The sequence below is a fragment of the Capricornis sumatraensis genome, chromosome 14 (assembly GCF_032405125.1).
Source record: "Capricornis sumatraensis isolate serow.1 chromosome 14, serow.2, whole genome shotgun sequence".
Classification (NCBI taxonomy): Eukaryota; Metazoa; Chordata; class Mammalia; order Artiodactyla; family Bovidae; genus Capricornis; species Capricornis sumatraensis.
The window spans coordinates 37634056-37658972 of NC_091082.1; the positions used below are offsets into that span (position 1 = coordinate 37634056).

General features: G+C 35.5%; 1 protein-coding gene across 6 annotated transcripts in view; it reads right to left on the bottom strand.

Moving 5' to 3' along the window:
• Positions 1–24917, bottom strand: part of CDC42BPA (CDC42 binding protein kinase alpha) — a 300642-nt gene that overhangs the window by 186513 nt on the left and 89212 nt on the right. For all 6 annotated transcript variants that reach the window (XM_068985895.1, XM_068985894.1, XM_068985892.1 and 3 more), the window contains exons 3-4: positions 19471–19554; positions 10493–10588 (exon numbers count right to left, since the gene is read on the bottom strand). In XM_068985895.1, the coding sequence (XP_068841996.1) occupies positions 10493–10588; positions 19471–19554 (180 nt within the window). The remainder of the gene's footprint in view (positions 1–10492; positions 10589–19470; positions 19555–24917) is intronic.

The following is a 24917-nucleotide window of genomic DNA, read 5'->3' on the forward strand; positions in this document are numbered from 1 at the left end:
TTAAAATAAAAGCTCCAATGTACTTACAGGCAAGTACTTACTGCATAGCACTGTGGATAACTGGAGCAAATATGAAAATATGAATAGAGATCAACATCAAAACTTGTAATTCGATCTATTGAATATTTCATTCTGTGAAATAGTATACTGTTGCCCAAGAGAAAATTAAACATATATGCCGATGAGATGTTTTAAGTGACAACAGCAAGCTGCAGTATAATACGTACTTTGTAATTCCATTTTTATAAAAAGGAAGAAAATATCATACACACACAAACATGCAATTCTACAAAGCATAAAGAATGAAAGGATACAACAAAGTTAACATCCGTTACCTTAAGAGGGTGAGACTATTAACTTTTTAATATATACAGATCACTGTACAGAGATCACTGCATAGAAGGGAAAAAAAATCTCGTCAAACTGAAGTTGACCACTGGAGTCAAGTTCTGCTAAAGGTCAAAGGTGATGGAGTCAAAGGCAAAGGACAGTAAGAATAATCTTAAATATAAAGATATACCTCATTCACATTGAGAGAAAATAAGAGGTCCAAATATGGATAAATTTCTATACAAGGGAGAGATGAAAGGAAGATGTTGAGGTCAGAGCATAGAAAGTTAAAGTTCATGCTGGAGGAGCCATGGCTTTCACTTTCCCCAGAAGTACGAACTATAGAACTAAAGTACAGTAATTATAATTTATATAGTGTCCTATACTAGAGATAGGGATATAACTGTTTATTCCTATTTTATGGCTATGTAATAAAAGAGAATGAAGATAAATTATTTGTCCAAACATACATTCAAGAGTGGGAAAGTCAGAACTCAGGGTTCTTGATCCTCTGATCAGTTTCCATCTTACTGAAATTAGAGAGACTCAGCGTTCAGTAAAAAAGCTGCCAATATCCATGACATAAAGAGCATGTACTAAGGACCAGGACAACAAAAAAAGAAATTAAGGATACAGGCCGAGTCTTCAGAAATCTTGTATCCCTCCAAAACAAACAGGTCTTTAGATGTGAACATACACATCAGAAAATTTCCAATTCTGAATTTCTAAAAAATCCTTAATTAAGTTTCGCTTTTTAAGGAACAACATTCCAAGGAAAGAATGCTAAAGTATGTGAAAACATACAATAAAAGAATGCTATGAAGGCATACAATAAGCCATGTGAAAACATACAATAAATAAACAGTGCAAAGGAAGAAACATTTCACGGAACAGATATGCTTTAGAAGTCTTCTTAGGGAGAACACCAAACTCCTTTAGTCACCTTGTAACATGAAGAGATTAATAGTTAGTCCTTAGAGTCCCACTTTTATTTGTCCCTTCTAGCTTTTTGTTTTTTTCACTCTTTACAAAAATACCTTTCTAACTATTCCTATCTTCAGTACAAACTGGACTCCTGTAAGAATTTGAAGTTCATATGACTAAATACAATTCAATAAATATCTTTCACCCACTAATCAGTTTACAAATGTTAATTCAAAAAGTAAAACTTTTGCTTTAAATATCTTCCTGTTTTTTCCCTCAAACCAAAAAAAAATAAAACAAATAACTAAATAGGAAAGAGTGGATAAAAAATATGAAGCAGAAAATTTTGTTGATTTGTAATATTCTAAATGATGTCTAAGTAAGTTTATGTGTCCATATACATGCAACCAAGTAGGCTTGTCTTTAGTGAGTTTTTCTTAAGGAAAAAAATGTTCTAATCACATCTTAATATCATTTATTAAATTATCCAACTTCTTCCTAGTAAATAAAATGCACATATGCTATGATTATTATTTTATAAACTGACTATAGTGAATCTGAACTTATTACAAATGAAAGTCAAATTACTGAATATTTATCACAGCTTTCTTGAACTGTATAGCTCTGAAAATTCTATTACTTGTTTGACTGGTTTAGGGCTACTAGGGTTAAAAGTTATTCTGGAAAATAACTGTATAATAAAATTTCCTTTTGGGTATCTACAGTTAGGCTTGTCAATATTTTTAAACGATTTTATTTTCTTATATTTTATAAATATTCAAAAGAAAATCTTTGATGATCACTAAGATAATTTAGGACTTCTGACTCGTACCATGAAGGTTTCCGTAAGGAAAAACTGACACTTCACAGGAGATCTGCGTTCTAGAGCATTTCAGTCCTCCTTAGTTATTGTGAAACTTTAATTCTAATATAATTAATGACTGGCTACACACACAATTTCTTAGAAATGTCTCTGAAAAAGAAGTATTAATCCTAAGTCAAATACAAAAAGCAAAGACTCAATAACTCAGAGGAGAATCTCTGAACTATAAATCAGGCTTTTTAAATTTAAAATTAGGTAAAATTTTGCTATATAAAATTTGGTATTTGAACACTTTATTTCCATTCTATATATTTCTATATTTATAGCAAAATACAGATTTGAAGCAAACCATAAATATACAGTGTTATATCTTTCCACAGTAGACTATATTGTCATAGAGGTCTATAGTCCTTATCTTAAAATTTTTGCAAAGCTATGATAAACTGTTATAATTTTGCTAGGCAAATACTTGGCAGATGTTTAACTTACTTTTAAATTTGCTTATCTATGCAGATTATATTTGAAATGATACATTCATCTCTAAAATTTCATGTAAGTATGGTCAATTCAAGTCAAATATTCCATTCAGTTTAACAACTAAGCAACTAAAATGCGCAAAGCTCTATGTCATGACTTTTAGGCAATTCTGACTATAATTCACAATAAAAAATATGGTTTGTATGAATATTCAGTAATTATAAAAGAAATAAATGTTATGAAATAATATTACTTGAACTCTCATTTGATATTCTATTTAATTTTTTAAGTGCTGGTTGTAACCTACTAAATTGATTTTATAACTCACTGCTAAGTCACTTCAATCAGTTCCGACCCTGTGTGACCCCATAGACGGCAGCCCACCAGGCTCCCCCGTCCCTGGGATTCTCCAGGCAAGAACTCTGGAGTGGGTTGCCATTTCCTTCTCCAATGCATGAAAGGAAAAGTGAAAGTGAAGTCGCTTAGTCGTCTCCGACTCTTCGTGACCCCATGGACTGCAGCCTACCAGGCTCCTCCATCCATGAGATTTTCCAGGCAAGAGTACTGGAGTGGGGTGCCATTGCCTTCTCCTTATAACTCACTAATGCGTCACAATTTGAAGTCTGCAAAACACTACTATACTCTGGAAGCATGTATGGAATATAAGGACAAGTAATGACCCTGCCTGAACACCTTGACCTGTCCTGATATCAGATAAACCCCACAACTATTAAGTTTCACTAATCTCTGATTATATTTTAGCCAAAGATAACAGGGTTCATGTCATTTATTGAAAAATTTTTAAGTTGTACCAAAAAAAAAAATCAAAGACACACACACACACACACACACACACACACACACAGGTTAATCATATAATAGCAGTACTAAAAATGTAAAGGTAAAATGAAATAGGAAAAGATTAATTCAAATTGTGAATTCTGAATTACTTTAAGACACAGAATTTGAGCACAGTTTTAAAGTACTGGCTAGACTTCAACAGGACTAGTGGCAGGAAGAAGAGGAGTGACATAGTATGAAAGGTATTCTGGAAAATAAAAATGAAGAAAAGTATAGAAGAGTACAGAGAATGTTCAAGAATGGAGGGTATTCCACTGAGGCTGAAACACAGGATTTGGGAGAGCACAGTATTTCCAGTCATCTCTTTTTTATTTAGCACCTTGGACTGCAAGGAGATCAAATCAGTCAATCCTAAAGGAAATCAATCCCGAATATTCATTGGAAGGACTGATGCTGAAGCTGAAGCTCTGATATTTTGGCCACCTGATGCAAAGGGCCAAATCATTAGAAAAGACCCTGATGCTGGGAAAGATTGAAGGAAGGAGTAGAAGGGGACAGCAGAGGATAAGATGGTCAGATGGCACCACCAACTCAATGCACGTGAATTTGAGCAAGCTCTGGCAGATGGTGAAGGACAGGGAAGCCTGGTGTGCTGCAGTCCACGGTGTCGCAAAGAGTTGGACATGAATGAACAATAACAGCAATACTACACTGTTAATGGTTTCCTCTACCAACTCTTCTTTCTTTAGCTTTCATGGTGCAGTATTTTGATTCTCTTTCTTGCTCGGATCATGTCCACAAGTTTTCTACTTCAGGTGTCCTATCTCCGTCTTCTCTAGGCACATCTGTTTTCTCATTTCACAAGCACTATTTATTGATTTTCATTCGCTCCTTGTATTCACTGTTATCTGCAAAAGGTGTTGGCCAAGTTTTCTTGTAAAGGACTACATAGTAAATAGGGTTTAGGCTTGGCAGGCAAGAGGCAGAATCAAAATAACATATAGGTACATATATAATAACAGAAAAAATTTCCACATATTTCATTAGCAAAATTCAAAATATAATGATAATTAGTACAATTTTGGTAATACAGACTGCTAATCAGAAAATGTAATCCTTTCGTAAGCAGAGGGGAATATAAATGTTTGCTTAACTGGGGCTCAAAGTTCGTGATCCCTATCATCAAAAGAAAGTTGAAGTGAAAGTCACTCAGTCACGTTCAACTCTTTGCGACCCCATGGACTATACAGTCCATGGAATTCTCCAGGCCAGAATATAGGAGTGGGTAGCTGCTCCCTTCTCTAGGGGATCTTCCCGACCCAGGAATTGTACCAGGGTCTCCTGAATTGCAGGCAGCTTCTTCACCAGCTGAACTAATAGGGAAGCCTCAAGTCATCAAAAATCTACTACAAATGTAAATCTGTAAATGCTGATCTACAATGAGATTCTACACATCCCATCTGTGAAACTATCTATTCACAAGAAAAGGTACTGGTGTCAGTTCATGAGTATATAATTTTGGTTGAGCATATTCCTCAGCTGTAAGGCATTTATAGAATGCTATTAAATTTTTCTCCTGATACTTGGGTTTAAGCACGTCATTACTGCAGATTAACCACTTCTAAGTGAAAGTTAGATGGAAGTTCTTCACTGCCCAGTTAAACGGATTTTGAACTATGAACATTTTCTTTGCACTTGCATCAGGTGCCAAGAACTGATGTTAGAACTGTAGTTTGACCTCAAAAGATCTACCTGCTGCAAATCTATACGGAAATGGAGATCTCTCTCTTTTTCACTTTTGACAATATGGGAAGTAGATACAGCAACTTGACATTTCTTGTGATTCAAACATTAGCTGTCAAAATGACTTCACCACAGCATAGTTTTTCATATAAGTGTTGTTTTGTCTTGTAATCTTATATTAAATTTATTTTGAAAACATATCAAGTCTACAGGAAAAGCTAATTTCCAAGCCTATTCAATACTTTACAATAATGGTTGAAGGTGTGGTTTTGGATTCAGAAATATTTCAGCCAGCCCTTTGTTCAAAATACTGTAATAAAATGTTACCACTGTAAAATCAGTGAATGGGTGTATGGCATAGGAAGAATGTCTGGCTTTTGATTTGACAAAAAAAAAAAAATCCGTAGAAATGATTATAATTGTTTCCAAAAAACTGAATGAAACACAACTTTGATACTACTGGTTCAATACATGATAGATTCAAATACTTGCAGCAAGCTGCCTGCTGATTAACACAAAAATGAACATCCACAGGCTTCAAGCACCTATTATTTTCACATAATTTATAAATCTGTCCAAATAAGCCTTTTCCAGTTTTACCACACTCCACTGACACATTTTAGCAGATTACAATTCAGGTTGTATCAAAACAATATTTTCTCAAATTCTTTGAAAATACTAGGTTGGTGCAAAAGTAACTGCAGTTTTTGCATTATTGAAATTTGACTTTGATACTGGAATATATTCTTAAATAAATGTGGTTATGTTATGTATCATTTTAATGCACATTTCTCGCTTTATGGTTTGTTTGTTTCTTGCTACTGACTTATTACTTGCTATTTACTTTATATTTATTTTAGACGAGAGAAATGATGTTAGACCAAAAAGTAAACTCAAGCAGTTTTCTTCAGTTCAAAATGGCTCATAAAGCAGCAGAGACAACTCACAACATCAACAATGCATTTGGTCCAGGAACTGTTAAAGAAGGTACAGTGGTGGTGCAAGAAGTTTTGCAAAGCAGACAAGAGCCTTGAAGATGAGGAGCGCAGTGGCCATACACTGAAAGTTTACAACGTCCACGACAGAAGCTGTTACAGAAGCTGATCCTCTTACAACCACTCGAGAAGTTGTCCAAAAATTCAATATTGGCATTCAATCTTCAACGCCATCCTACAGTCAGTTGGCATTTGAAGCAAATTGGAAAGGTGAAAAGGCTCAATAAGTGGGTGCCTTACGAGCTGACCGAAAAATCAAAGAAAATCATTGCTTTGAAGTGTCATCATCTTTTGTTTTACTCAACAGTGAACCATTTCTCCATCGAATTGTGATCTGTGACAAAAAGTGGATTTTATACGACAGTTGGTGATGACCAGCTCAGTGGCTGGACCGAGAAGTTCCTCCAAACCCCTTCCCAAAGCCAAACTTGCACCAAATAAAAGGACATGGTCACTGTTTGGTGGTCTGTTGCAAGTCTGATGTACTATACCTTTCCGAATCCCAGCAAAATCATTACATCTGAGAAGCAGGCTCAGCAAATCGATGACATACATTAAAAACCGCAATGCCTGCGGCTAGCACTGATCAACGAAAGGACCCAATTCTCCATGATAATGCCCGATTGCACAACCAATGCTTCCAAAGTTGAAGGAATTAGGCTACGAAGTTTTGCCTCATATGCCATATTCACCTGCCCTCTTGCCAACCGACTACCACTTCTTCAAGTATCTAGACAACTTACTGCAGGGAAAATGGTTCCACAACCAGCAGGATGTAGAAAATACTTTCCAAGAGTTCATCAAATCCCAAAGCATGGATTTTTACACTATAGGAATAAACTTATTTCTCATTGGCAAAAATGTGTTGATTGTAATGGTTCCTATTTTGATTAATAAAGATATATTCGAGCCTAGTTATAATGATTTAAAATTCATTGTCAGAAACTGCAATTACGTTTGCGCCAACCTAATAATATGATGATAATGATTCCACAAAATGTTCAGAGAGGCTAATTCCTCAGATACTTCAAACTCAAACACTGATTCCTCAAATAACCAGGATTGAGCAGAATCAGCAACATCTTTCCACTCAAGAGTCAAAGAAAACCTCTCAATGTGATAGGAAATGATTATATCTCTCTGCTTTTATAATCTACCATTGATGCTCCTTCCAATGTCCTCAATTCTTTGAGTAACTGTTCTCCTTAAGTCTTAGACAAGTGTATTTTCTGTGGACACATTTCTTTGGCTGCTGCAATCATATATGATTTCATTAACTCAATATTGATCAATGGCTTTCCTCGCTTGATTAATAAATGAGACACTCAGGTACTATAGTTGCAAGCCTCACTTTAATTTTTTATTTTGTGAAGAGATTCTGCTATGGTAAGATACTGGGTTACATTTTCTAACTTTTCTGACTACTGCTTTCCTGTGAGTTAGGAATGTTGTGATGAGTGCTCAGTTTAGCCGTGTAGACATTTACTATATTCTATTAGTACAAGTGAAGCACAGTGGTGTAATGAACACCATGCTGTAATTTATTAATAAAATAATCCACAACCTTCTGTGCCTTTAAAGCATGCTATTTGAAAAATCTACCTTTCTTATTTTGACATGAGGCATACGTGCTATTAATTTAAATAAAAAATGCCATGGTATAGCGAGATATATATATATGTATATTATATATAAACATATATACAGCACTTGAAATGTCACTGCAATTTATAGTCTGCTGAGCACAGCAGTGCAAAGTAATGAGTAACACATACAGTGTTACCCTCTGGCACAGTGCCAGTCTCCATCACAACTAGTCAACTTTGCCACTGAGGCACAAAAGCAGCCATAGGTAGCATGCAAATCAATGGCATGGCTATGTCAGTAAAACTACAGACAGTGAAATCTGAACTTTAAAAGATTCACTCTTCTTTTGATTTTCTTTCAACTGTTTAAAGGTGTAAAATAATTCTTAGCTTGCAGGCTGTGTGAAAATAGGTGGTGGTCCAGATTTAAACCACAGGTCAGAGCTTACCAAAATCTGATCTATAAGATAATAACTCCAAAATAAATGGTGCTATTTACCCTTAGAAACACCAGACTAATATCTATAACCCATTAAATAGATCACACTATAATTCAAACCCAACATATACCAAATTAAACTAAGCATTTTCCCATCTACTCTAAATCTTCTCTTCCTTCCTATATTCCCCAACTCTGGAATCAACTACTGAGTACAGAACCCTGTAAGTCAGACACCAGAAAACTGGGAATCACTTTGATTCCTCTCTCCGCCCCTGATATTCACTCTAACACAAGTTCTAATTATTTTATTTCCTAAATAGTACCTAAATCCATCCCCTCCATCAGCTTTATTCAAATTCTCATTATCTGTCACCAGAATATTGTCTCCTAACTTGTCTCTCTAGTCTGCTGCTGCTAAGTCGCTTCAGTCACATCCGACTCTGTGCGACCCCAGAGATGGCAGCCCATCAGGCTCCCCCGTCCCTGGGATTCTCCAGGCAAGAACACTGGAGTGGGTTGCCATTTCCTTCTCCAAGGCATGAAAGTGAAAAGTGAAAGTGAAGTCACTCAGTCATGTCTGACTCTTAGCAACCCCATGGAATGCAGCCTACCAGGCTCCTCCTTCCATGGGATTTTCCAGGAAAGAGTACTGGAGTGGGGTGCCATTGCCTTCACTGCTCTAGTCTAGCCCTCTGAAATCCATCCTTCACACTGCTGCTAAGATGTTCTGTATAAAATACAAAACTGATTATCACACTGTCCTTAAAATCCTCCTTGAAATTAGAATAAAATTTGAACTCTTCTGCATGGCCTACACTCAGGAAGCCTCATTTTACCTATCTCTCCCCTCCTTATCATAACCCTATTAGCCTTCCTCTCATTCCTCTGACAACCCCATCCTTTCCTGCCACAAATCCTTCTACAGTCCTAAAACAGCAGTTTTGCTCCAAGAAAGAACCCTGGAAAAGCATGACAGAAAGTAGGAGGAGGAAAGCTAAGATATCAATCAGTTCAGCTGCATTTCTATGTGCTTCACTGTCTAGGCTTTCAGATAGGAAAGTGAAAGTCGGAGCCACGCTGCCATGTTGTGACCCCATGGACTATACAATTCTCCAGGCCAGAATACAGGAATGGGTAGCTGTTCCCTTCTCCAGGGGATCTTCCCAACCCAGGGATCGAACCTGGGTCTCCTGCATTGCAGGCGGATTCTTTACCAACTAAGCTGGCTTTCAGATAGAATGTCATTTTAAAAATCACACACATGAGTTCTATGATTTAAAAAAATTTTGCCTTTGAAACTCACGGCTGTTAAAGTCTAATTTACATACCACAATGTATAAAGTGCTACACAGTGTGACTCATATATCTCTCCTCTCTCATCATCAAAGCCTCTTTATCCTCCATCAAGAGGAACATAACAGGTGGCTTCAGATGTCCATGTTTACCAGCCCCTCTCTGCCTCTTCTCCCTTCTTGGTTTAGCCAACTTACACTTGTCTCAGAAGAGCCCTTATTGACTTTATATCTTTGAATAGATGTTATATTTTTCTTTATAAGAAACAATGTGAAAATATTATTTAATTGACTGTGAATTTCTTATCTGGCTTCCCTCACAAGAATGTAAGAATAAGATCTTTGTCTGTCTTATTTACTACCAAATTGCTAGAATCTAAAGAACAGTGCCAAGCACACAGGACATCATCAATAAACGTTTATCAAAAATGTCTTATTAATTTTTATATACCAGTACATAGAGTAGTGGCTGGCACAAAACTGTCACTAAGCATATGCATGCTAAAAAATAAATCTTGAAATAAAAATTGGGGCCAGAAAATGAAGACCCTGAGTAATAGCCCAGGAATCTTATGTTCAACTGTGGTAGATTCTGCCTTATTTTCCTATTCACTCGTTCATCTCTTCAATCTTCATTTGGCAGTGTTTCTAATAGTTTGATTTTCCTCCAAGCTCTTCCCCAACTTCTTTTGTCTAGTGGTCCATGATGTTAATATAAAATTGAACAAAGCCTACATTTAAAATATGGCTCTTCTTAAAGCAGCACATGACAACTTTGAAAAATATGTAAAAATCTAAATAGTTAATAGAATACTATTACAATAGAAATAAAATACATTGACAGAATCATGGGGAAAAAATCCCGACCACCTTTTACAGAATTTAAATGTTTGGATTTGACTTACTTACTAAAAAACATTAAAAATTCCAATCAAATCATATATCAAACTTATACTCTCTGAAATACAGTGGCTTTCTAAAGAACATTTACATTTAAACAATGCTTCACAGAAAATAATGCTAAATTTTGCCAATAAAAAGGTAATAAATATATAGAAACATATAACAATGATTCTTACTAAGTTATTGTCATCCTGGAAAGCATAATGTAAAGTTGTAATCCATTTATTGTCTCCATTCACTAACACATCCCTTTCTTCACGAAAACATGCTGTCTGAAAAGGAAAAAAATAAATTTTTAGATAAAGAATACTTTATGTAAAACTAGGAAATATATTATGCAAACAACTACTCAAATATTTATTATATTTTCTGTTCTGAAAAAGGAATACATTATAGGTATGACTTTCCAACATTATTATATGACTTATAGTAACAATAAAGTCATATAATGTTATTTCCAACAACATTATATGACTTTCCAATAAGTTTCAAAGAACCCTCAAAAGCTGAACAAATAGTAAACTTAAAAGTATTTTATATTTAAAATTACTGTCATAATTGAAAAAATCAGAAAAGTACACAGAATTATTTAACAATCATGGTTCAATCTACCACTTAGATAACATAAATGTCAACAATGTCACGTTTACTCCTAACCTATTTGCTTTTAAGAAAAGAGAAGTTGTAGCCTTCCTATTTCTAGAGAAGTATCAGCAGTTCTTCCTCTAAGAAAAATGAATAATCTGAAGTTAGTATATATTCCTCCCATCACATCCTTTATTACACATGTATGTGTCCAAAAACAATAGAAATGCTTTGTGTCTTGAAAATTTCTGTGAATAGTGTAACTGTATCTATCCCTTTGCAATGTGATTACTTTTTAATCGATAATGGCTGTTTAATTTTTAATTGCTACAGTATTCCATTCTATGATCATAGCAGAATTGCCTCATGTAACCCCCCCATTATGAAAACATAGGTTATTCCCATTTTTGCATCATTTCAATATCACAATAAATATATTTGTACAAATGTACAAGAGTTTCTCTAGGGTATACACTTGGAAACAGAAATGCTAGACTTAAGCGTTTTCAACTTTATCAGACACAACCTAGTTTCTTTGTTAAGTGCTATACCAATTTCTACCTTTACCCCAGTGTATGAAATCACCCATTTTCCACAACATCCTGAATTCTACTTGGCACTTTTAAGCATGTTTCAATAAGACTTGTAAGCATGTTTCAATAAGATGGGTATGAAATAATATTTCATCATTCTTTTAATTAGCATATTCTTAATTACAGGTACAAATAAATAATTTTACCTATGCTTATTGGATATCTGAGTTTTCTCTTTGAAAAACTCCCTTTGCCCATTTTCTCTAAAGGATTATCTTTTTCAGATTTATAAAAGTTTTTAATTTATTCTCAGGATATACTTCCATTATTATAAAGATACAGCCTGGAGAATTTTAGAAATGTTACTAAAAATAAAAAACAACTTTGTATGATACAATTCTACAATATATTTTTAAAATTTTAATTAAAAAACCACTATGCCAGAAAGTTTCAAAAAGAACTGAAAGGTAAAGTAGAAACCGAAACTTTTCCCTCATAGATTCACTGTCCCCTTGTTACGTCCAATGATTAACACCAATAACTCAGTTGAATTTCTTTTCAGAAAATTTCTTTGTACATACACACATACAGACACACGCACATAGACACACACATCCTATATTCATGTGGTATCCCATCTGCCCTAACTTTTCTTTCTTTACACAAATGAGATCACAGTGCTCTATAAATCCTTTTTTCAAGTAACAACATATCTGAACAGCCTTCCATACCTGTACTAGAAGGCTACCTAATTTTTCTCAATGGCTATACCGCATTTCATACACATTTAAAAATCATCATGCAGTGTCCTACATATAGTAGGTACCTAGTAATTTACTTCCCACAAGATAAATTCACTATTCATGATATACAAAACTCACATTATCTAACCTAAGTAAGTGCCCTAATTTTTTTTCATGTATTTCCATAAATTTTATTTGATGCAATAGAATTTCTTTTTTAAATTAATTAATTTATTTTAATTGGAGGCTAATTACTTTACAATATTGTGGTGGTTTCTGCTATACAGCAACATGAATCAGCCATGGGTGTACATGTTGTCCCCCGATCCTGAACGCCCCCTTCCAGTGCCCTCCTCACCCCATCCCTCTGGGTTCTCCCAGAGCACCGGCTTTGAGTGCCCTGCTTCATGCATTGAACTTGCACTCGTCATCTATTTTACATATGGTAATGTACATGTTTCAGTACTAGACCCTCAAATCATCCCACTCTCGCCTTCTCCCACAGAGTCCAAAAGTCTGTTCTTTATATATGTGTCTCTTTTTCTGTCTGATGCAACAGAATTTCTAAAGCCACTCATTAAATAGCATCACCAAGGAAAATCTTAAAAACAAAACTTAAACCAAATGAATGGACAATTTACTCATAAATTCAATTATTAAAATCTACCATAATTATGCTTCTGTTCACTTTAGGGGAAAAATAGTATCATTTGACTTACTCACTACTAAATTCTGTCTTAGACTTTAACTGACCTGAGGTTATGGTTTGCTGCTAACATTTTAAAGAAGTAGTGAAGTTTATCAAGTCTAGGAGACTCCTTTCTCCTGACTTATCTCACCGGAAGAGCTGAAAATTTAAAGATATTTCCAGCTAAAATATGCAAATGTGACTTATTGCTAACTCTAAATAAAACTCCAAAGACTACCTGTTAACAGAATTAACTTTAGTAGATTCTGATCCATGCTAAACTATACAGTGAAAAAAAATTTTCAACATAAAACGTAAACTATAAAACTTTAAACACATACAAAATAAAGTAATCCCCTGCTCTCAATGTACCCCTCAACCAATTTCAACAGTTATTTTTCAATCTTGTTTCACTCTCATGCACTTAGGCTTCCCCAGTGACTCATCAGGTAAAGAATTCACCTGCCATGCAGGAGATGCAGGTTAGATTCCTGGGTCAGAAAGATCCTCTGGAGGAGGAAGTGGCAACCCACTCCAGTATTCTTGCCTGGAAAACCCCATGGATGGAAGAGCTCGGTAGGCTACAGTCCATGGGGTTGCAAAGAGTCGGACAAGACTGAGCAACTTCACTTTCACTTTTCAATATAGTAAAATTTTCTATTAAGGATAAATAAGAAACTCTTATTTATAAGATGAAAGTCTGGTTTTCCCACTCCATTGTTTTCCTCACAAGTGAAATTAGTTAAGAAGAAATAAAAGGTATATAAAGATTACTAAGGAGAGCGAAGCTGTAACTCCAATACTTTGGCTACCTGATGCAAAGAGCTGACTCATTTGAAAAAACCCTGATGCTGGGAAAGATTGAGGGCAGGAGGAGAAGGGGACGACAGAGGATGAGATGGTTGGATGGCATCACCGACTCAATGGACATGCGTTTGGGTAAACTTCAGGAGTTGGTATTGGACAGGATGGCCTGGCGTGCTGCAGTTCATGGGGTTGCAAAGAGTCGGACACGCAAAAAGCGGACAACATGGATGCATAGAAAGAAATCACAAAAGAAAACAGATAAATTAACAGAATGTAAAAGTTCAACATACATAATTTATATTCCTATATAACTGCAACAATTAGAAAATCTTTTAAAATAGTATCATTTTCAAAAAAATATAAATAAATAATACCATTTCCAAAAGCAAATTAAAAACACCAACTATCTCAGAGTAAACTCAGTAAAAGATAGGCAAGGCCTCTACAGAGAAAACTCTAAAATAACAGTGAGATTAAGCAACTAAATAAAGAGAGATGGAGGGGTGCAGTGTTTAAGGACTGCAAAATTCAATTAAAATCATAAGCCAACAGTTAGAAATACTTTTCGACATTTCATGATAGCAATCAATGTGAATAATAGTCCCAAACAGAAAAAGAAGGAAATAGAGGAAACGGAGACAAGGCAAGAAGGATGTATATACATAAATATATACAGACACACAAATATATATTTTAGAGATAAGAAAACATTGCAACCATGAAACAAGACATACAAAAAGGGAACATATTGCAGCTTGCCAGACCAGAGATGCCAGAGCAAAAAGAGCTGCAGAAACCAGAAATGATGCGAGTAAGACAAACTCAACTGGGAATGATTCCTAGAGTCTGGACAACTCTGAGAGTTCAAAACTGCAGGGGACCCAGTCAGGGAGAATTACACAATTTTTCAGTCTCACCTCAAGGAGCTCAATCACACGATAACAGTAAGTAAAGGAGAAAAATCTAGATCTTCCAGCAGGAAGAGAGGCAAATAAACCATTTTGAAACTTGCCGAAGCACTCAGTTCTTAACAAGGCCTGCCCTTAGGAGGAACTAATTAACCAGATCCGAATCTGCTGGAGTACGATCAGAGCCTAATTGACCTTTTGACTGGTAGAAAGGAGAACACCTAACACCAGTCAGCTGGAGCATCCTGTCTTACCTAAAGAGGGAGGAAAAACACTGAGAAATTCTTTAAGTTTGCAGTCCAGAGGCATAAGCTCACTAAAAAGGCACATGAAAAAAAAAGATCAAAGGGAGGTGCTGCTGCTAAGTCGCTTCAGTCGTGTCCGACTCTGTGAGACCCTATAGACGGCAGCCCGTCCCTGGGGTTCTCCAGGCAAGAACACTGGAGTGGGCTGCCATTTCCTTCTCCAATGCACGAAAGTGAAAAGTGAAGTCACTCAGTCTACTGAGTACTAAAAGGGTGGTTGAAGAAATAAAACACCCAATTGAAGTATTACAGCAAACGCCAACACAACCTCACTAGTAAAGAAATACAGAGAAATTAGCTAACTGCTCCATTAAGGGTATATCCAAATAAAAGTTTCAGAAAGAGAGAGCAAAAGAAACAGAAGAAAGGAAATTACCAAAGAAGTAATACGAGAAAATTTCCTAGAACTGAACAGCATGTATTTCAAAACTGAAAGGGCCTACAGAGGGCCCAGCACTAACAAACCCCAAAAACCCCATGATAAATATTCATATCCCATCTGTTTATATTTTCAATTCAGTAAATCCTCATAAATTCACCATCTATTTTACTCAAAAATATCAACAAGGACAATTCTACGAATATGTTCAAAATTTTGTCCACTGCCAGGGGAAAAAAAAAAAGTGTGCTTCTGCATGGAAGTTTAGCCCTGTTTGGAACTAGCTCTAAATCACCTTAATGTTCACTGAGAATGGTCTTTGCCAAGGTAACTCACAACAGAAAGAACATTATACAACATGAATAGTATAAAATAAATATATATTTAGATAAATATATATTTATCTAAGAGAAAAAAGGATAAATAAGACTCTAAACTCTTAGTAATGTTTTACTTTGAACAGAAAGACTGGTTATCTGAGGGAGAAAAAAAAGCTTTTATCTTTTTACTTATTTTCTACAGTGCTTGCATTTTCTTTTTTTATTACAGGTAACAGGTCGGGAAGGAGAGGCAATCCCAGTCTAATGAACTGAATTCATTACTACTGTTACTATTGCTGCTACTGTTAACTACTACTATTGGCATGTCAATTATAAAAATAATAAAACAGGGCTAACAACAATAACAAAAATAGTAAGACAAGAGGCATAAACCAGTACTATCCCAGTTAAACTGAGATATATTATTCCTCCACTATATGGTACAGAGACAACTGAGCCTCAGAAAGGTTTGACCCTTGAGTCGGAGAGCACTTCCGTAAACGATTCTGCATCTTTCAATGAAATGAGTAACATATCTTGCATGTGAGTGAAACCCTTAAGAGTTCAATAAATTTGAAGAGAAAGTAAAATTTACAGAATTGATTGGGGGAAGTTAACTTCAGACACTGTTGACATACTAACAAAGTTTGTAAATGATGAACCTATAGATATATTAATCTTTGTAACTGTAAGTGAAAGTCTCTCAGTCATGTCCAACTCTTTGGGACCCCATGGATTTCTCCAGGCCGGTATACTGGAGTGGGTAGCCTTTCCCTTCTTCAGGAGATCTTCCTAACCAGGGGTCAAATCCAGGTCTCCTGCATTGCAGGCAGATTCTTTACCAGCTGAGCCACAAGGGAAGCTCTTGTAACTAACTACAAGATTATTTACTAATTATTTATCTGCCAGGTACAGAAAGAGACAAGTTTCCTAGTACCTTCAAATAATATGTGTTGCACTAACTATATATTTGTTACATAACGAAAACAGAAATAAATTCAACAAACAGATTGGAGGTAAATCTCTGAAAATTGTTTTAAAGTATCAACAATATACAGACTAAAATAAGAAATTTTGCTGTTCACTTGTAATTTATTAAGCATCACTGGTAGGACCAGTTTTCTAAAGCTGGGTAAGTAATGATCAAAATAAGTTTCTTCTTAATTTTTTTAAAGAAGGATTTGACAATTCAAGTATAAAAATATAATTCCATTCTGCTTTAAAATGAATTCCTTTTAAAAGTTTCAATGGAGAAATTCCTCCAAAAAAATGAAAGTTTCAAGTAGTTTGAGTCAAGTTCTTTTCAAATAATGAACCAGCCTTGTATCCCTCAAACAAATCACACTTGCTCACAGTGTATAATTCACTTTATATATTGCTGAATTCTATTTACTAGTATTTTGCTAAGGTACTGGCATCTATGTTCATGAGGCATATTGATCTTTAACTTTCTTTGTATGGTCCTTATCTGGTTGTTCCCTCAGAATAATACAGACTTCACAGAATGAGTGATGTTCCTTGGGTTCCATGGCCCCTAGCTGGTCCTCATTCTTTCTGCCTTTCAGAGTCTTCATATATTTGTTTTATACATAACGTCCATGGTCTTTAACTGTATTTAATGGGAGAGATTAAAAGAAGCATGTCTATTCCATTTTGCCCCAGAAACAGACTATATGAATGATTTTTTTAATTCAACAAAATCATATTTAATTTTCAATTACTCCTGTTTTATCCTCAATTTTGCCACTTCCTCCAGTCAATCAGTAAAGCTAAACCAGTTACTCTTTCTTTTCAAAATTCTTCCCCAACAGCATAAAAAGTAAGTACAAAGTTTAATTCAATCTTTTAAAAGTTTTAACCCTGGAACACTAACCCACTACAATTATGAATTCTGAAAAACAATTAAAAACATAATTATTTACTATTTTTTAACAATAAGACTTAATTGCTCCAACTGTAGGCAATGTCATCAGCCCCTCCTGGCTTTGTCTCAGCTACCAAAAGCCTACTAGTCCACATCCATGTCCTTCTGGAGGCAGCCCGTATCCAATGACTGACTAAGGCAAGTGCAAAGAGGTCAATCATTTGGTCTAAGGCAGGACAACTCTGACGGACCATTTCTGCTCCCCACTTCCCTGCTGGATCGACAGAGGCTGCTGAGACAGCCTGATGTCTCCCTGATAAATCATGTTTCACCTCCTTTCCCTTCAATCAAGGCCAATTTCAAAAGCACTCCCTAATAAATAGACTGCATACTGAACTCAATCTGACCACTGACAGTAAGGGGAAATGCAAAAGTAAATACTGAAGTTATTGAATATAATAGGCACTGGCACATAGATATGACATGAAACTTTCCAGATACTTTTTTAAACAGGATTTTATTAACTCCCTGTAATCACCTCTGGGAGGCAGAGAGGGGCTGGATTTGGGTGGGGTATAGTCAATGAGTACTTTAGCTTTATCTGTAATGTGACATTACAAAGAGTTTATCTGTATTTCACTTGTGCAGCTTTTTCAGTAGACAAAAAAAAAAGAAAAAGACTGAAAGCAAAACATGCCCAAAATGTTATTAATCCTAAGTGATGGAATATAAGGGATTATTATTTTCTTTTCTGAATTTTGTTATATTTTCTGTATTTTCTAAAAGAAAGAAATACTGAAGTATTTGCTTTCACTACTGGGCTTCCTTGGTGGCTCAGTGGTGAAGAATCCACCTACCAATGCGGAAGATACAGGTTTGATCCCTGGATTCAGAAATGGCTGCCCGTTCCAGTATTCTTGGCTGGGAAATCGCATGGACAGAGGAGCCTGGCGGGCTACAGTCCACGGGGCCACAAAGAGTCAGATATGATGAGAAGCTGAGCACGCACGCACTTTCACTCCCATGGTATGTGTCTATCATCGTGGGAACCATTTTTGCTTTTCCCTATGTGTTTATTGCTTTTTTAGGTTGCTACAAGTACTGATATATAAAGATTTCTAAGGGCTAATTTCTCATTATTCTCTTATGTATCTTACTAACCCCCAGGGCTAATACTCACCTATTCAGCAGTATAATCCTTCTGCAAGTTAAAATATTTAAATACTTCCACACTAGTAGTATAATCCTTCTGCAAGCTAAAATATTTAAATACTTCCACACTAGTAAGTTCTGCATCCCTGAGACCCCTGAATGCCCTACCTCATCCAGGAACTCACTATAACCCAGCACAACAGGAGACCTCTAGAACCCCTCCCCAGAATTTACATATAATGTCAGTTTTGACCATACCATACCAGCTATTAGACATTTTTAACATCACTCTAGTCAGTCTTTCCCTCAAATTTAGTACCAAGATAAAAATGCTGACAATTCTTACAACAGAAGATTTTACTCTCATTCTCTCATAGAACATAGTGACTTAGCAGCAGCGGCAGCAACATAAATTTAACTGCAGAGTCAGTTAATAATATTTATCAGCAATAAATAGAATTCTTATAGGCCATATTCAAAATTCCTGCTGGCTTTTGCTTAGAGCAGAATAGAGATAAATACAAAATAATATAAACAATTTACATCAAATTGGATATCAATCACTACAAAATTTCTTCCTATAAAAGAAACTGGTTGCCATACATCCTTTTAACATAAGGGTCAAACCCGACATCACAAGAGTTTCCATTTGGTTTTCAGACAACATTAAAATATCATCACTAATGTAACATTTATAATAACTATATCACAACTATGAATTCCTAAATTTGTTTCAGGCCTGAAAAACTGACGCCATCATAGATAAAAGGTTACTAAATGATACTTAAAGATCTATTGGCTCTCTATAATTTTATTTTTCTCTAAAAATATTTCTAAGATATTTAAATATTCTAATAATTAGAATCTTACCTCAGCTCTTTTCAGCATTTCCCATTTATTCAATATTTTCATGGCAAATACTTTATCTGCATTTTTTAGTTTCACTACAGCAACCTAGAAAAGGAAATACAACTTTTAAAATATGACAAATAATACTATTTTCAGTCATCCATTTTCCTTTTTCCTCTCTGTAAAAAAAATAAATACCAAAATTATCAATGATTTCCATGCAGTTCAAATTCTAAGATCCTAAATCAAATAATACTGTCAGTTGAAAAAGTTACATTAGTGAACATGAGCCAAACAACTTTGTTTTTTGAACATGGTATCAGTTGGTGATTATATATTATATTCTCCTTTTTGAGTTTTCTTCCCTGGAATTTAAACTCAGTATCTACTATCTAAAAAATTGACCAAAATGTACCATATGAAATAACTAAAGCTTAGTAAACACTGCGGGCTTCCCAGATGGCTCAGTGGTAAAGAATCCACCTGACAAGCAGGAGACATGGGTTCAATCCCTGGGTTGGGAAGATCCCCTGAAGAAAGAAATGACAACCCACTCCAGTATTCTTGCCTGGGAAATCCCATAGCTAGAGGAGCATGGCGGGTTACAGTCTATGGGGTCACAAAGAATCGGACACCACTTAGCAACTAAAGAACATTAAACACTGCATGCCAAATTCCAACACAATGTTACAGGTAAAGCCAGCTGCCAAAACAAATACATTTCATGGGGATCAAAGAGTATGACATAAACTGAAAATGATATTATTTTTCATGCCACATAGTCTTGCACACTAAACCAACCCCCCCACACACAACACACACAACCCCTAAAGATCAATTAAGGCTGATATCTCTACAAATCGTACACTTCACACATTCCTTCCCAACAACAACAAAAAAAAAGAACAGACACTTCTGTATTTCGTATTTTAGTTGTGGATTCAAAAACTGTCAAATATAAATCCCCCTTTTTTTTCCACTCTCAACAAAGTGATGCCATTTCTGTTTCTACTTCTCTCCCTCAGTTTGACTGGATAATGTGAAAGGGCCTTTGCAGCTCTCTGAGCATGCTGCACAGCCGATGATGAACTACAGAAGAGAAGACAAACGCTGTTATCAGCTGTTGGAGGCTGGAAAGGGAACACAAACACTACTCTAATATGAAGAAACAGAAAACAAACTATGTACAGCATATCTTCAAACAGTTTAAAGGGATATTTCCAAGAATAGAGAATTTTTTAAATTTGAGGTTTAAACTCAAGTGCCAAACTTTTAAAAACCCTAATAGCAAATGTACATATCAGGGTCATTTAATAAATTCATTTTTGGATCAGAGTACAATAACAGTAATATGACCATGTATAATGGAAATCAGTATATAATACTATAATGTTATCTGAACTAGAATATAGCTTGGTAAATGTCATAAACAATGGATATGAGTTTGAGTAAACTCAGGGAGTTGGTGATGGACAGGGAGGCCTGGCATGCTGCAGTCCATGGGGTGGCAAAGAATCGGACATGACTGAGCGACTGAACTGAACTGAACTGAACTGAAATGTCATAAATGGTTATACTAATGACTGTGACTACCGTTTTTCATCAATTATTAATAAAATGGTGGGAAGGAAGAAAAACTATCTCAATTTCAAGTGCAATCACTTCAGTCTTTAGTCATATCTGGTCATATCTGCAGAATGATGAATCAGTTATGGAGCTACCATTTCTGCATCAGTTATAGATCTCTTAATGGGTTCCCGTTTAAAGAAAAGGGGCTGTACAAGATATAGAAACAACCTAAATGCCCACTGACAAATGAATGGTTAAAGAAATAGAATATTATTCAGCCATTAAAAAGAAGGAAATCTGTCTTTTATGACAACATGGATAAACCTGGCGGGCATTATACTAAGTGAAATAAGCCAGAAACAGAAACACAAAAACTGTATGATCTCACTTATATGGAAAAATATAAAAAGGTAAACTCATATAAACAGAGAAATCTATTTCTAGAATTCTAATTCTAGAATGGTGGTGCCAGTGGCTGGGGGTTGAGGGAAATGGGGAGATGATGGTCAAAGGGTGTGAGTTTTTCAGCTATATGATAAGTAAGTTCTGGAGATCTAATGTACAGTATGTTGACGATAGTTAACAGTATCATATTACATTCTTGGAAATTGCCAAGAAAGTTGATCTTAAATGTTCTGATCACCAAAAAAGAGGAGGGGAGTACTGTAATAGAGAGCACAGAAAAACTTAAAACATTTTTTTCACTAAGATCTCTGATAGACTGAAAACACAAGTTACACTACTGTGTAGACTCAAATCATATACTGCACAAATGGATGGAAGGATAGGAGCACAGAGCTAGACATGCCTACACTGAGGACAGGGAAGAGATAATAAGCCTTCTCCTCTTCTGATTTAGAGAAGAATTGCTGAAAGACTCCAACACAGATTTGCCCTCTTCAGGTCACATGGAGTGATAAGAACTCCTCCCAGCATGGTATGATTCACCAATTTTCTATGCATATGAATACAGAAGTACCTGAGGATACCCAACAGTGTAGTAGTAATCCACCAACACATATTGAGTGTGTACTAAATGCCAAGTACTCTTCTAAGAGTTTTATGCAGGTCCACAATCCTTTACCTGCAATTCTGCAAGATAAAGGGTTTTCACAATTCATTTGGCAACATACACTGACATCAGGCTAATCACAGTTTGAGGGGAGTTTTTTTTTTTTTTTTTAATCTCACTTAGTATAAAAATAAATGTGCTTCACTGCAGAAACAAATGCTTATGAGGTTCTGCTCAAAACCCCATTAAGAGTGCAATACAGAGTATATGTACTAAATTATCTTTCTAAAATCCAAAAACTACTGAAATCAAAACCAACTCTGGATTATAGAGATGTGCAGTAGAAATAAGCGAGCATTTATTGAACACTCAAACACTGAGCTAGCACTTACTGTTCAGGGTAGTGGTGATAACACAGTCTGTGCAGCCAGATTCAGGTTATACACAAGTATAAAGTGCATACAACAGGGTCTGGCACTTGGTAAGTGTTCAATGGGGCTTCCTTGGTACCTCAGCTGGTAAAGAATCTGCCTGTAAAGCAGGAGACCCCAGTTCGATTCCTGGATTGGGAAGATCCTCTGGAGAAGGGATAGGCTACCCCTTCCAGTACTCCTTCCTGGGCTTCCCTGGTTGCTCAGACAGTAAAGAATCCACCTGTAATGCAGGAGACCTGGGTTTGATCCCTGGGTTGGGAAGATCCCCTGGAGGAGAATACAGCAACCCACTCCAGTATTCTTGCCTAGAGAATCCCCATGGACAGAGGAGCCTGGTGGGCTACAGTCCATGGGGTCGTAAAGAGTCAGACACGACTGAGCAACTAAGCACACAGCACAAGTGCTCAATAACCACTAGCTATTATCACATGCCAGGTACTGCACTAAGCACCTTACAGCCCAGTCCCTTAACTGTTGCTTGCTCTATCACTATGATGTGGTAGACCTTATACATCCTAATTTCTTCAATTTCTTTAACTGGGAAATGAGCAGCTTTGGTCTCTTCAACACTCAACTTTATAAATTTTTATCCATGACACATACATATATATAGAAATATAGTTAGAAATATCCTCAAAGGAACATTCATACAGATAAAAACTAAGCTACAATATTTATGTGAAATAAATAGTGAAATAATTGAAATAGTGAAATATTGAAAATAAATACATTTTGGAAAAAAAAAGAAAATAAATACATTTTGAAAGGTAAAACTAACTGAATATATCACAAACATTAGAAAATGTTTTAAATTATTGAATAGTTGTTAAAGATTACTAATTAATAGGAGAAAGTTCACAATATACTGTTTAAAAGAATTCTATTAAACTTTATAAACTAAAATAAAATTTTCTATATATACACATAAAATATATACCTATACATTTCTATATGTATTCTGAGAAAGACAAGGATCAGACCCTTAAAAATCAGTTATTTCTAGGGGATATGATTTCTATCCTCCTTTCTATATTTTCTATACAGGACATATACAATTTGAAACATGGAGGGGCTAGTATAGAATACCATAATTCATCCTGAACACGAAATGACCACTAATTGTTGAGATATTATATTGTGGCTGATAAGGGTCAAAATTAGACCCACACTTCACATCTATGTGTTAATCAGGAATGTCAAGCTGCTGCAGGGTGAAAAACATTCTCAACACTGTCTTACAACAGTTTCATGAGCTGCCTAAAATCTTCTCTGGAATGAAGTGGGATGTGGTGAAATTAAATAGGTCAGTTCACACAGAAAACAAAATTATGGTTCCCAAGGGGAAATAGGGTGAGGGAAGGACAAATCAGGAGTTTGGATTAGCAGATACAAAGTACTACATATAAAATAGATAAACTACATATAAAATAGATAAACAACAAAGTCCTGTTGTTTGCACAGGGAACTATATTTAATATCCAATCATAAACCATAATGGAAAAGAATATTTTAAAAAAAGTGTGTGTGCATCACTTTGCTATACACCAGAAACCAACACAACATTGTAAATCAACTACATTTCAATTTTTTAAAAGTCAATTCAGAAACAATTCTTAAATTATCAAATTGATGACATAATGAGATGAGAATAATGAAGTTGATGAAGCGATAAAACTGATCATGCTTTTCTCCTTTAACACTACAGCTCATTTTCATGTTCATTTCTGTAAACTTGAAGAAGGGATTGTCCTAAAACTCTAGGTTCTAGACGTTTAAGAACCACAGCTAACTGATATACAAAAGAGCAGTATGTTAAAACGTCCTTTCTCATCTAATTTGATCAAAATGTAAAGTACATTTAGTATGAACTGGAAAATTATAAATTTAATGCAGAACAAAGATGTAATTTTAAAAGCACCAAATACAGAGATGTCTTATTTAACAGCACTGTGATATCAGAAAAACAGCAAATGCTACAGAAAAATCAGTAGGTGACAAGTATGAATGAATGAGTTCTGAATTATCACTTATAGATACAGCATATAACTAAGAATGATCATACTATACTAAACAACTTCAATAATCAAGAAGCAGTTGCCATGCAGTTCCACAGACCTAGTCTACATTCAACATATCTAAAATTCACCACACCTCCTCTGGCCCATCCCATTCCTATCCACCAGTCTCGCGTGGACTGTCCTCTATTACTTCTTACCTCTACTCTCTCTTACTGTCCTCGCTTACTTCTGCTCTTATCCCCCAAAATGTATTCTCAAAACAGCAGCCACAGTGGTTCTGTTTAAACTAGCTCTCATATCGTGACACTCTGCTCCAAAACTTTAAGTTGCCTCTCTCCATGTAAAATCAAAGTTCTAACTATAACTTGTAAGTATTATGGGTTCCAACACACCCTGGTCTTCCAGTCTCCCAGATCTCATACTACTCTCCTCCTA